General features: G+C 47.1%; 1 protein-coding gene across 1 annotated transcript; it reads right to left on the reverse strand.

Moving 5' to 3' along the window:
- Positions 1 to 4,552: 4,552 nt before the first annotated feature.
- LOC311515606 (uncharacterized protein) lies at positions 4,553 to 9,017 on the reverse strand. The gene is made up of 2 exons (XM_084618815.1): positions 6,048 to 9,017; positions 4,553 to 4,859 (listed from the first exon to the last, which is right to left on the reverse strand). The coding sequence occupies exons 1-2, from the start codon at positions 8,953 to 8,955 to the stop codon at positions 4,759 to 4,761; spliced, it is 3,009 nt and encodes a 1,002-aa protein (XP_084474941.1). The 5' UTR covers positions 8,956 to 9,017; the 3' UTR covers positions 4,553 to 4,758.
- Positions 9,018 to 14,125: the final 5,108 nt, after the last annotated feature.

Below are 14,125 nucleotides of genomic sequence, written 5' to 3' on the forward strand. Positions count from 1 at the left end.
AAGATATTGAACAAAACCGGCCCCAGGACCGACCCTTGGGGCACTCCGCTTGATAACGGCTGCCAACTAGACATGGAGCCATTGATCACTACCTGTTGAGCCCAATGATCTAGCCAGCTTTCTATCCACCTTATAATCCATTCATCCAGCCCATTCTTCTTTAACTTGCTGGCAAGAATACTGTGGGAGACTGTATCAAAAGCTTTGCTAAAGTCAAGGAATAACATGTCCACTGCTTTCCCCTCATCCACAGAGCCAGTTATCTCATCATAGAAGGCAATTAGGTTAGTCAGGCATGACTTGCCCTTAGTGAATCCATGCTGACTGTTCCTGATCACTTTCCTCTCCTCAGAGTGCTTCAAAATTGATTCCTTGAGGACCTGCTCCATGACTTTTCCATGATTTGCAAACCTTGTTTTGCCAAAGCAGGGAGTTACCACATCAAAGGGCTATGAACAGTTAAAAAGTGTACTGATTCCTGTGAAGGAGTGTGAATTGCCAGGGGTTGCCCACAAACTTGTTTGTGAGCTGTGATAGAGACAAGCTGATATAGAGAGAAGCTCCGTAGAAACATCTGTAGGGAGTCGTCCTACCTGGGTCTCCATGTGGAAGAGGGTTAAACACTTGGTAAGCTAGACATGAGTGTAGTGTGTTTTATTGTTTTTAAGATATTTAATTGGAACAAAAACATTTCAGAGAAAACGTAATACTTTGCTTTAATGTGGAGCAGATAATGAAATACCTTCCATATTCTGCTGCAACTTTATGCGGGATCAGTTATCTCTGAACTGCACAGTCTACCTGATGTTGCATCACTCCTGTAAGCACCCTCTCTAAACAGTGCTATTTCCCAGAGACACATCAGAAATTCAGTTGTTCAGTACTCTGAATTTATCTTTTAAAATTACTGGAAGGGTAAGGGCTACCTAGAATTATTGATTGCTGCTGCGTTCTGAAGTACCCACACTTTTACTGTTAAATCTTTGACGTTCACTTCCATGCATATTGATTTCTTTGTAGAATCTTATTAATTTATAACAAATAAAATATAATGTATGATGTAAAAGACGGCCACTGTTCTTTTGTAGAATGTAGAATTTTGGGGCCATAAAAAGTTGATTAACTAATGTTGTCTGCTTCAGTATAACAAAATCAGGATATCTCCCAGGCAGCTGAAACTGAATGTTTAACTGGGATGATAATGCTGTTCATGGAGACATATTCTTCTGGTTTAATGGTACTTGCAGTGTTCTGCTGTGCCTGCCACTAGAGATATAAGCTACTGTATCAGCACTGAAAAACCAAGAGGTCTCATACCCTGTAGACACCTGCTTTTCAGCTTCTGATCCCATAATGACATATAAGATTTGGGGGGTGGGATAGCTCAGTGGTTTGAGCATTCGCCTGTTAAACCCAGGGTTGTGAGTTCAATCCTTAAGGGGACCATTTAGGGTTCTGGGGCAAAATTGGGGATTGGTCCTGCTTTGAGCAGGGGGTTGGACTAGATGACCTCGTGAGGTCCACTCCAACTCTGATAGTCTATGCATCTAAGATTTGTTTACAATTTCACATTTGCATATTTTATATTTGAGGCCCTCTATACTTCTATTTCCATGCTGACCAAAACCAGGAATTACTGAAATACCTGTATTTCCATAATCTTCCATCTGGAAGTAGGAGCAATGGAGATACACTTAAATCAGACTTTTTTTATGTATCTGAATTAGGATCCAAAATGAACCACTGCACCTTTGGAGGTTTGCCTGTAACTAGCATATACCTCCATTCATCATCTTATTTGCTTCTATGTATTAATTCTGGCTTTCTATCTTGATGTTTATTCATTGGAAAAAATAAGAGTTATTTTTATTTCTGAGTACTGTTGTTCAAATGTATTTTTAAAAAAATTATAACCACAAAAATTCATGTTCATTCAGAGCAGGCACTATGTGTCCAGAGACAGTAATTCTGTATAGTCCTGGAGTCATTCCCCTTCAGATAGTTTATTAGAAGAATATGATCTTTTAAAGACTTCAGTTTCATCTTTGTGTTAAAACAGTTAATTTTAAAATGTCTGTCACAATTGATACCAGGTGTGGAACCTGGGAAACAGACGAGATAGTTTCATTTGATTCTGAGACGCAGGAGGATTTTTTCCCTTGTGTGGTGTTGATAGACGCTCCAATCTGTTTTCAGCTCAGGGAGACACATCTCAAATGTACTCACAGAATATAGTTCACACCTGCTCTTTGCTGTTTAATATTCTTCCTATACCACATTGTAAGGAATGCAAATAGAAGTGTGTTCTGTTATACACTATCTTTAAAATAACACAATTCTGAAAGCAGAACCATGAAGCTGTGAAGGACATACTGTACCATGGTTCTGATTACAGGGGGAACTGTGCTGCCCCTTCACTAAGGGACAAATCCTACCCCCACCTTCCTTGAAATGGAAGATTTCAGATGAAGGAAAACTGGTGCAATCCCACTCTACAGTGTTTATAAAGGCACAGTTTGGGGACCCTGTGCCGGATGTCTGCAGCTATGCATGATAGCGGCTTTTCTGGTATGTGTGTCTACCAGTACACAGGGGAGGCTAGGGCCAAGGCAAGAGCACGAGTGGAGACAGTGGAGCTTTATATATGAAGTAAATCCTCTCTTGAAAGTAGGTCACAAATACTGAAGTTGCTACCATGGTCCTGAGACACTGCAGTCTGTGGCATGGCAGATTCCTCATCCTCCCCCCCCCCCCACATATATCTTCATAGGAAACCCTTGTGCTGTGTCAAACTACACAGGATTAGTACAGGGTATTGAGAAAGGATTTGGCCCTAATTATTGTACGGCATGAAACTAATTATTGTCGTTTTTTAAGAGTATTTCTCTTTCTGTTTGTCTTTCTTTTGATTTGCATGGAAAACAAGATCTTTGAGGCTTAGAAGTTCTGCTTCTATTGCTTACTCCTGTCGTGAAATAATAAATTATAATCCTCTGTTTATAATACCATTAGTTAGTCTGGAGATAAGCATGATGTCAAGAGGATTGTAACTTTAGGTGAGGAACACTTTGCAGAAAGAGATGACATGTTAAGCAGCAAAGATAAAGTTTTAATGAAAATATTTCCAATAATTAAAAAAGGAAGAAAATTACTGAAAAATCGACAAAAGTATTTCTAAATAGACTATACAATACTTCAAACTCTCCAAAGAGGCATCAAAGGCTCCTTAAAGAATTATAGACTTTCATTTTGCTTAACAAACAGGTTGCCAACTGGAGCAACAGAAAACTGGTAAATATAAATCAAAACTGGACTCCTGTCTGAATGTTTTCTGCATGTATCTCAGCTCTACTGTCTAAATCTCTATTGTGCATACTTAAGATGACTGTTCAGGAATAGTTTGTATTACCTTTTTTGGCAGTTCATGTCTGAATTGAATTTGTTTCTAATGTTCTGAATAAAGTATGGAATCTGCTGAAAAGCCAAAAGAACTAACAGTTCTTTATCTAACAGCATAATGTTTACAATCCACCTCACTAACCAGACATTTCATGATGAAACCTCAAGGTAGCACAGTAAATAAGGAGCTAAAACTTAAGGGGTGAATATCTTTCAGTGTACTGCTCCTATGCAGGGCCGGATTAACTTTTTGTGGGCACGGCGCCAAACATATTTGTGGGCCCCTGTCAAGGTTCCTCCCCCACTCTGAACTCTAGGGTACAGATGTGGGGACCTGCATGAAAAACCTCCTAAGCTTATCTTTACCAGCTTAGGTCAAAACTTCCCCAAGGTACAAAATATTACCCCCGTTATCCTTGGAATGGCCGCTACCACCACCAAACTAATACTGGTTACTGGGGAAGAGCTGTTTGGATGCGTCCTTCCCCCCAAAATACTTCCCAAAACCTTGCACCCCACTTCCTGGACAAGGTTTGGTAAAAAGCCTCACCAATTTGTCTAGGTGACTACAGACCCAGACCCTTGGATCTTAAGAACAATGAACAATCCTCCCAACACTTGCACTCCCCCTTTCCTGGGAAATGTTGGATAAAAAGCCTCACCAATTTGCATAGGTGACCACAGACCCAAACCCTTGGATCTGAGAACAATGAAAAAGCATTCAGTGTTTTACAAGAAGACTTTTAATAAAAAATAGAAGTAAATAGAAATAAAGAAATCCCCCCTGTAAAATCAGGATGGTATATATCTTACAGGGTAATTAGATTCAAAAACATAGAGAACCCCTCTAGGCAAAACCTTAAGTTACAAAAAAGATACAGACAGAAATAGTTATTCTATTCAGCACAATTCTTTTCTCAGCCATTTAAAGAAATCATAATCTAACACATACCTAGCTAGATTACTTACTAAAAGTTCTAAGACTCCATTCCTGTTCTGTCCCCGGCCAAGACGACTACAGACAGACACACAAACCCTTTGTTTCTCTCCCTCCTCCCAGCTTTTGAAAGTATCTTGTCTCCTCATTGGTCATTTTGGTCAGGTGCCAGCGAGGTTACCTTTAGCTTCTTAACCCTTTACAGGTGAGAGGAGCTTTCCCCTGGCCAGGAGGGATTTCAAAGGGGTTTACCCTTCCCTTTATATTTATGACACGCCCCCCAAATCTCAGCTAGGGTGAAACACTGGCTGGGATTTCTTCCTGGAGCTCTAGGAAAACAGAGTTAATAAGACACATGCATCTCTAAATATACTACCAAGTACATAAAGACTAACAATATTTTCCACATCTCAAGGACGATTTTAACCAGTTGATTCTGGGAAACTTTCACGGGAGAGTGCATCAGCCACTTTGTTAGAAGCTCCTGAGATGTGTTGGATGTCGAAATCAAAATCTTGGAGAGCTAAACTCCACCGAAGAAGTTTTCTGTTAGTTTCTTTGACGGTGTGAAGCCACTTTAGTGCAGCATGGTCGGTTTGCAGGTGGAAACGCCGTCCCCAAACATATGGGCGTAGCTTTTCCAGAGCGTAGACAATGGCATAACATTCTTTTTCAGTGACTGACCAGTTGCTTTCCCTCTCAGACAGTTTTTTGCTGAGAAACACTACAGGGTGGAATTCTTGATCAGGTCCTTTCTGCATTAAAACTGCTCCCACACCACGCTCGGATGCATCTGTGGTTACTAGGAACGGTTTGTCAAAGTCTGGGGCCCTTAGTACAGGGTCAGACATGAGTGTCGCTTTAAGCTTGTTAAAGGCCTTCTGACACTTTCCGGTCCACTGAACAGCATTTGGCTGTTTCTTTTTGGTTAGGTCTGTCAGTGGGGCAGCGATTTGGCTGTAGTGCGGTACAAATCGTCTGTAATAACCGGCCAAGCCTAAGAAGGATTGAACCTGTTTCTTTGACTTTGGGACAGGCCACTTTTGGATAGCATCCACTTTGGCCTGTAGGGGGCTGATAGTTCCTTGACCCACCTGGTGTCCAAGGTAAGTCACTCTGTTTAGGCCTATTTGACACTTCTTAGCCTTAACAGTTAGTCCTGCCTCCCTTATGCGCTCAAGGACTTTTTGTAGATGTTCCAGGTGGTCTGCCCAGGAATCCGAAAATATGGCCACATCGTCAAGGTAGGCGACTGCATATTCTCCTAATCCCGCTAGGAGACCATCTACAAGTCTTTGGAAAGTGGCGGGTGCATTTCGCAGCCCGAAAGGGAGTACATTAAATTCATACAGCCCGAGATGTGTGATGAAGGCTGACCTTTCCTTGGCAGATTCATCTAGCGGTACCTGCCAGTACCCCTTGGTTAAGTCCAAGGTAGAGATGAACTGGGCCCTTCCCAGTTTCTCTAATAGTTCATCTGTGCGTGGCATGGGATAGTTGTCTGGGCGAGTTACAGCATTTAGCTTACGGTAGTCCACGCAAAAACGTATTTCCCCATCTGGTTTGGGAACTAGAACCACTGGAGATGCCCATGCACTTTCAGAGGGGCGGATTACACCCATCTGTAACATATCCTGGATCTCCCGTTCTATAGCAGTTTTAGCTTGAGGAGACACCCGGTAAGGTTGGACCCTAATTGGGTGAGCATTACCTGTGTCAATGGAGTGGTATGCCCGTTCAGTCAGTCCTGGGGTGGCTGAGAACGTTGGCGCGTAGCTAGTGCACAGCTCCTGGATCTGCTGTCGCTGCATACGCCCAAGGGTCATGGAGAGGTTCACCTCTTCCACACCACCAGCACATTTCCCTTCGTAATAGACACCTTCAGGCCACTCAGCGTCGTCTCCTCCCTGGGCTGTAAACTGACAAACCTTTAATTCTCTGGAATAAAAGGGCTTTAGAGAATTAATATGATACACCTTAGGCTTTCGGTTGGAGGTGGGGAATGCTATGAGATAATTAACAGCTCCCAGGCGCTCCTGGACCACGAATGGCCCTTCCCATGATGCTTCCATTTTATGGGCCTGGAGCGCCTTTAAGACCATGACCTGGTCTCCTACTTTGAAGGAACGCTCTCTGGCATGTTTATCATACCAGGCTTTTTGCTCTTTTTGAGCATCCTGTAAGTTTTCTCTAGCAAGGGCTAAAGAGGTTCGGAGGGTGTTTTGTAGGTTGGTTACAAAGTCCAGAATGTTAGTTCCTGGAGAAGGTGTAAATCCCTCCCATTGCTGCTTCACCAACTGCAATGGCCCCTTAACCTCACGGCCATATACAAGTTCAAATGGGGAAAACCCTAAACTGGGATGTGGTACAGCTCTGTAGGCAAAGAGCAACTGCTGCAATACTAGGTCCCAATCATTGGAGTACTCATTTACGAATTTACGTATCATGGCCCCCAAAGTTCCATTAAACTTCTCCACCATGCCATTTGTTTGATGATGGTAAGGAGTGGCAACCAAGTGATTTACCCCATGAGCTTCCCAAAGGTTTTTCATAGTTCCTGCCAGGAAATTAGTCCCTGCATCTGTGAGGATGTCGGAGGGCCAACCTACCCTGGCAAAAATGTCTGCTAGTGCCTGGCACACACTTTTAGCCCTGGTGTTGCTTAGAGCTACTGCTTCCGGCCATCGGGTGGCAAAATCCACGAAAGTCAGTATGTACTGCTTTCCTCTGCGTGTCTTTTTCGGAAAAGGACCCAGAATATCCACAGCTACTCGCTGAAATGGAACTTCAATGATGGGGAGTGGCTGGAGAGGAGCTTTGACCTGGTCTTGGGGTTTTCCCACTCTTTGGCACACCTCACAAGACTGGACATAGGTAGAAACATCCTTGCCCATTCCCTCCCAGTGGAATGACCCCCCCAAACGGTCTTTGGTCCTGTTCACCCCAGCATGGCCACTAGGGTGATCATGGGCTAAGCTCAAGAGCTTGGCCCGGTATTTAGTTGGAACTACCAACTGTCTCTGAGGATGCCAGTCTTCCTGGTGTCCCCCAGAAAGAGTTTCCTTGTATAAAAGTCCTCTTTCTACAACAAACCTGGATCGATTAGAAGAGCTGAGAGGCGGTGGGTTGCTCCGTGCCGCCGTCCAAGCTCTCTGGAGGCTTTCATCTGCTTCCTGTTCGGTCTGGAACTGTTCCCTTGATGCTGGAGACATCAGTTCCTCATGGGATTGTGGACCTAGGCTTGGTCCCTCTGGAAGCGATATAGGGGATGGAGCTGGTTCTGTTGACTGTGAACCGCTCTCCGCTGGTGTACTATGTTGGGATTCAGGCTCCGGCTGAGCCTCTTGTGTAGGGTTATCGGCTGCTGCCAGTTCAGGTTCGGTGGGGCCCTCTGGTGTTGAGGTTGCAAGTACTGGATTCAGTGCTGACACGGGGTCTGGTGTTGGTTGTTTGGCTGGTTCCGGTTCTGGGACTGGTTCCGTCTGGGTCTCTGGGACTGGATCCACTACTGCTGTTGCAGACATTGGCCTGGGGTCCAGGTCCATCACCTCTGACTGGGTCCTGATAGAAGTTTCCGGAACAGAGCTAGGCCTCACGGCTTGTTTAGCCTGGTTGCGGGTGACCATTCCCACCCTCTTGGCCTGCTTCACATGATTGGCCAAGTCTTCCCCCAACAGCATGGGGATGGGATAATCATCATAGACTGCAAAAGTCCACATTCCTGACCAGCCCTTGTACTGGACAGGCAACTTGGCTGTAGGCAAATTGAAAGAGTTGGACTTGAAGGGTTGAATCGTCACTTGGATCTCTGGGTTGATTAAATTGGGGTCCACTAAGGAAGCATGGATAGCTGACACTTGTGCTCCGGTGTCCCTCCACGCGGTGACCTTCCTCCCACCCACACTCACAGTTTCCCTCCGCTCCAAGGGTATCTGGGAGGTATCTGGGCCTGTGGACCTCTGGTGTGATTCCGGTGCAATGAACTGTAATCTGTTGGGGTTCTTGGGGCAGTTGGCCTTTACATGCCCCAGCTCGTTACACTTAAAACATCGTCCAGCTGACGGGTCACTGGGGCGAGGAGGGTTGCTGGAGAACGGGGTGGTGGGACGATAAGGGGTCTGGAGGGTTCTTTGGGAGGTAGGTGGGGCTTTGGGCGGCCCCCGGTAATAGGGTGTGGTCTGGGGTGGTCCCTTCTGGTCTCCGCTCCAACTGCGACCAGTTTTCTTCTTCTCTGCCACCTCCACCCATCTGGCTCCAATCTCTCCTGCCTCAATTACAGTTTTGGGTTTCCCATCTAGGATGTATCTTTCTATTTCCTCAGGAACACCCTCTAAGAATTGTTCCATTTGCATTAGGAAGGGCAAATTTACAGGAGATTCAACACTTGCTCCTGATATCCAGGCATCCCAATGTTTTACAATGTGGTAGGCATGTCGGGTAAATGACATGTCTGGTTTCCACCTTAGGGCTCTGAACCTCCGACGAGACTGCTCGGGTGTTATCCCCATTCTGACTCTCGCCTTGGATTTAAACAGTTCATACTTGTTCATGTGTTCTTTAGGCATTTCAGCTGCCACCTCAGCTAAGGGTCCACTGAGCTGCGGCCTCAGCTCTACCATGTATTGGTCAGTAGAGATGTTGTACCCAAGGCAGGCCCTTTCGAAGTTTTCTAAGAAGGCCTCAGTATCATCACCTGCCTTGTAGGTGGGGAACTTTCTGGGATGGGAAGTGGTACCTGGAGAAGGATTGCTAGGGTTTGTTGGTATATTCTGCTGGGCCTTTATCCTCTCCATCTCCTCCACATGCTTCCTCTCTTTTTCCCTCTCCTCCTCCACATGCTTCCTCTCTTTTTCCCTCTCCTCCTCCACATGCTTCCTCTCTTTTTCCCTCTCCTCCTCCACATGCTTCCTCTCTTTTTCCCTCTCCTCCTCCACATGCTTCCTTGCCTCCATTTCCCTCTTGTGGGCAGCCTCTTGGTGTTGTTCTGCCTCCCTTTCTTGTTCCTTCTTCAGCTGCATGAGTTCTATCTGTCTTTCATGTTCCCTTTGTTTTTCCTCAGCCTGAAATTTGGCTAATTCCAGCTGTAGTCGAGCTGAGGATTTGGCCATTCTAACCTCTCTGTTTTTAACTAACTTTACACCCGAGGTTTAGAAATAAACAAACAAAACTTGGCTGTAAAATTTTGCTGTGCTGGAATAGAATACCTATTCTCTGATAGTGATTGTCAGCCTACAGAAAAAGACAATTCCCTTGTCTCTGCTCTGGGCCCAAATTAAAGCAAAAAACCTCCAACTACTTGGAAACCTGCTTACCCAGCCCAAAGAAGAAAAAAATTTCTTTTCAAACCTGTGCTCCTTGTAAAACAAAAAAAAAAAAAAATCAAAATCCTAAAAAAAAAACCCTGCCACTTTTGTCTCCAGGCAAATGGGTAGAGCACACACCCCCTATTTACTTTTAGGAAGAAAAGAAAAAAAAAAAAAAAACCTCTGGGTTGGAAGACTGTGAATTTCCCTGCAGGAGTTAAGTACCCTGCCTCCAGGCAAAGAAAATCTGCAATTCACAAGATAATCCCCTTTTGTCTCTGCTTGGCCACAAAGCAGAGAGAAACCAAGCTGCTTTCAGTTTCAAAGCTGCCTTCTGGACTTCCTAAAAATTCCTTTTTAAAATCTGTATTTCTAGTTCAAAAAATCTCAACTGGATCTCAAAATGATTTCAGGTTAATCCCACCACTGTGCCACCATGTCAAGGTTCCTCCCCCACTCTGAACTCTAGGGTACAGATGTGGGGACCTGCATGAAAAACCTCCTAAGCTTATCTTTACCAGCTTAGGTCAAAACTTCCCCAAGGTACAAAATATTACCCCCGTTATCCTTGGAATGGCCGCTACCACCACCAAACTAATACTGGTTACTGGGGAAGAGCTGTTTGGACGCGTCCTTCCCCCCAAAATACTTCCCAAAACCTTGCACCCCACTTCCTGGACAAGGTTTGGTAAAAAGCCTCACCAATTTGTCTAGGTGACTACAGACCCAGACCCTTGGATCTTAAGAACAATGAACAATCCTCCCAACACTTGCACTCCCCCTTTCCTGGGAAATGTTGGATAAAAAGCCTCACCAATTTGCATAGGTGACCACAGACCCAAACCCTTGGATCTGAGAACAATGAAAAAGCATTCAGTGTTTTACAAGAAGACTTTTAATCAAAAATAGAAGTAAATAGAAATAAAGAAATCCCCCCTGTAAAATCAGGATGGTATATATCTTACAGGGTAATTAGATTCAAAAACATAGAGAACCCCTCTAGGCAAAACCTTAAGTTACAAAAAAGATACACAGACAGAAATAGTTATTCTATTCAGCACAATTCTTTTCTCAGCCATTTAAAGAAATCATAATCTAACACATACCTAGCTAGATTACTTACTAAAAGTTCTAAGACTCCATTCCTGTTCTGTCCCCGGCCAAGACGACTACAGACAGACACACAAACCCTTTGTTTCTCTCCCTCCTCCCAGCTTTTGAAAGTATCTTGTCTCCTCATTGGTCATTTTGGTCAGGTGCCAGCGAGGTTACCTTTAGCTTCTTAACCCTTTACAGGTGAGAGGAGCTTTCCCCTGGCCAGGAGGGATTTCAAAGGGGTTTACCCTTCCCTTTATATTTATGACAGCCCCCCTGGGGAATGAAGGGGTCAGGGGCAAGAGCACAGCGGGCAAGGTGGATTTGATTTAAATCATGATTTAAATCACTAGTCAGGAAGACTGAATTTAATCATGGTTTTCTACATAAAAGTACATTCTTGTTAGTTGTTATAACCTTAATTGCCTTTTCCTGTTAACAAGCATGTTACCTCTGAAGACGCAAATCCACAGTTTGAGAACTGCAAAACTAAGCATCTCTCATGGTATCTTCTAGACCAGGGGTCAGCAACCTATGGCACGCATGCCGATTTTTAATGCCACTCTGCTGCCTGCCGGGTCCCAGCCACCGGCCCGCTCAGCCTGCAGCCGAACCCAGGCCGGCAGCAGGCTGAGCAGGGCTGGGCCCAGGACCCTAGCAGCAGCGAGCCGTTAAAAATCCTGCCCACCCCGGCCCACTCTTCTCCGTCCCCCCCGCCCCCTGTGCGGGGGCAGGGTGAAGAAGCTTGGTTCTGCCAGCTGCTGCTGCAGCGCAGGCAAGATTCCCCCTTCCCCGCCTCTTCCCCCAGCGTGCTGGATTCCTGCCCCTCCTCTCCCTCCCTGCCGCCGATCAGCTGATGGGAGGGAGGGAGCCGAGGTGTGCTCCCCGTTCCAGGGAGGAGGCGGAGACGAGGTGGGGACAGGGCCTTGGGGAAGGGTGTTGGAATCAGGGCATATCGTCTCCAGCCCCCTGCCGTGAGCCGCTCTGAGCAGGGGGCTGGGTGTACCCCACATCCCTAGCCCACACCCTCAGCCCTCTGCCCTGACCCCTACACCCCCCCACACACACCTCAGCCCCCTTTCCTGACCCCCGCACCCCCCTCACACACTCCCAGCCCTCTGCCCTGACCCCTGCAACCCCTATGACCCCAGCCCTGAGTCCAGCACCCCCTCACATACCCAGCCCCCCACACCCCATGCCCTGACTCCTGCCCCCTCCTCATACACCCCCAGCCCCCTGCCCTGACTTCTGAATGCCCCACACATACCCAGCCCTCTGCCCTGACTCCTGCACCCCCACACATACCCAGCCCCCCCACCCCATGTCTGACTCTTGAACCCCCTCACATGCCCCCAGCCCTCTGCCCTGACTTCTGCACCTCCCACATTCCCACCCCCACCCCTTGCACCAAATGGGAGCTGCCCAGGTAAGCACTCCATACCCAAACCTCCTGCCCCAACCCTGAACCCCCTCCCTCATTCTAGCTCCTGGCCAGACCCTGCACCCCAACCCCCAGCCTGCTCCTTCACCCCCAGCCCTGTGCTCAGTGCACTCCCACCCTCAGCTCTGTGCAGAGAGAGAGGAAGAGAATGGGCTAGAACCAGGGAGAAGGCAGGTACCCACTCTATGTGGGCAGGGCCGGGATCCCAGACCGGCAGCGGGCTGAGTGGAGCCAGCAGCTGGGACCCTGGCTGGCAGGAGCCGGCAGACTGAACCCCAGAGCGGCAGCAGGCTGAGCGGCAGCAGGCTGAGCCGCTCAGCCCACTGCCAGTCTGGGGTTCTGGCGGCCGGCCCCGCTCAGCCCGCTGCTGGTCTGGGGTTCTGGCTGCCGGCCCCTTGCCATCCGGGGTCCCGGCCGCAGGCCCTGCTCAGCCTGCTGCCGGCCTAGGTGAACGGAACCCCAGGCTGGCAGCAGGCTGAGCGAGCCGGTGGCATAAGATCAACATTTTAAATTTAATTTTAAAGGAAGCTTCTTAAACATTTTGAAAACCTTGTTTACTTTACATACAACAATAGTTTAGTTATATAATATCGAGAGTGACCTTCAAAAAAACGCTAAAATGTAGCACTGGCACGCAACACTTTAAATTAAAGTGAATAAATGAAGACTCAGCACACCACTTCTGAAAGGTTGCCGATTCCTGTTCTAGACTGAGCACTAAGTCCCAGTGGGTAGATAGAAAGATTAACCTAAATAAAGATTAGCCTATACAGAAGCCTGTGGAACCCCATAAGATTGGGTCCTAATCCATGAACGATTGGAACGCATTTACAAAACTTTTCTTAAACATTACATATATTGTCTCATACTATAGAATTAGAATGTATAATCCCTATTCCATGATGAGATGATAATGTATCTTAATTAAAACTATCTTTAGATAGGTTTTTCCTCAAAAATCCAATTTAAATTTTAAAAAAATCAGATTTCTTGATTTTTTTTTTAAAAAGGTCATTGGTTTTTTTCCACCCTGACAGCAGGGCATGGGGCAGGGGGCGGGGGGAAGGATTGGTCCCCAGATAGAGTGAGGCAGGGGCCAGGGGCAAGAGCACAGCAGGGCATGGGGGAGAGGAAGGATTGGTCCCCAGGTAGAGCGAGGCGGGGCAAAATGAGCACAGTGGGGCCCAGCAGGAGGATTAATCCCTGCTGACTGGAGCAATGCAGGGGCCGGGGGCAAAAGCACAGTGGGGAGGGTGCTACGGTTGGTCACTGGAGCAAAGGAGGGGTTGAGGGTAAACTGCAAGCGCAGCAGGGTGGGGGAGGGGGTAAACAGGTTCCCCCCTGCCCACACAGAGCGGGTACCTACCTTCTCTCTGGTTCTAGCCCATTCTCTTCATCACTCTCTGCACTGAGCTGAGGGTGGGGGTGCACTGAGCACAGGGCTGGGGGTGCAGGGTCTGGCAAGGAGCTAGGGTGAGGAAGGGGGCTCAGGGTTGGGCCAGGAGGATGGGGTGTGGAGCGCTTACCCGGGGCAGCTCCCATTTGGTGCGAGGGATGCAGGTGGGAATGTGGGGGGGTACAGGAGCTCCTGTTTGGTGCTCAGGGTGAGGGTGGGGATGTGGGAGGGGGTTCAGGAGTCAGTACTGGGGGCTGGGTGTGTGTGAGGGAGTGCAGGAGTCAGGACAAGGGGTGTGGGGGGTGCAGGAGTCAGGGCAGAGGGCTGAGGGTGTGGGCTGGAGTGGTGGGCACTGTTCCCTCTAAGCTGTGCGTGTGTGCGAACGCACACAGATCCTAAACGCCACGCACACGGCGAAACACCACATGCACAAAAATTTGCACAGAAGCACAACAATTTGAACACAAGAAATTTTTGCACACACGGCCTGTCAAAAATTTGCACAGAAGAAATTTTTTGTGCACATGGCCTGTCAAAAATTAGAGGGAACATTG

The sequence above is a fragment of the Lepidochelys olivacea genome (assembly GCF_965140295.1).
Source record: "Lepidochelys olivacea isolate rLepOli2 genome assembly, chromosome: 1".
Taxonomy (NCBI): domain Eukaryota; kingdom Metazoa; phylum Chordata; order Testudines; family Cheloniidae; genus Lepidochelys; species Lepidochelys olivacea.

Bases quoted from the DNA above. Each gene is read 5' to 3' on its own strand.
- LOC311515606 (XM_084618815.1), bottom strand. From the start codon at position 8,955: ATGGTAGAGCTGAGGCCGCAGCTCAGTGGACCCTTAGCTGAGGTGGCA. The intron at 4,860-6,047 runs GTAATGCTCACC...GGTGGAGTTTAG, and splicing joins ATACCACTCCATTGACACAG to CTCTCCAAGATTTTGATTTC.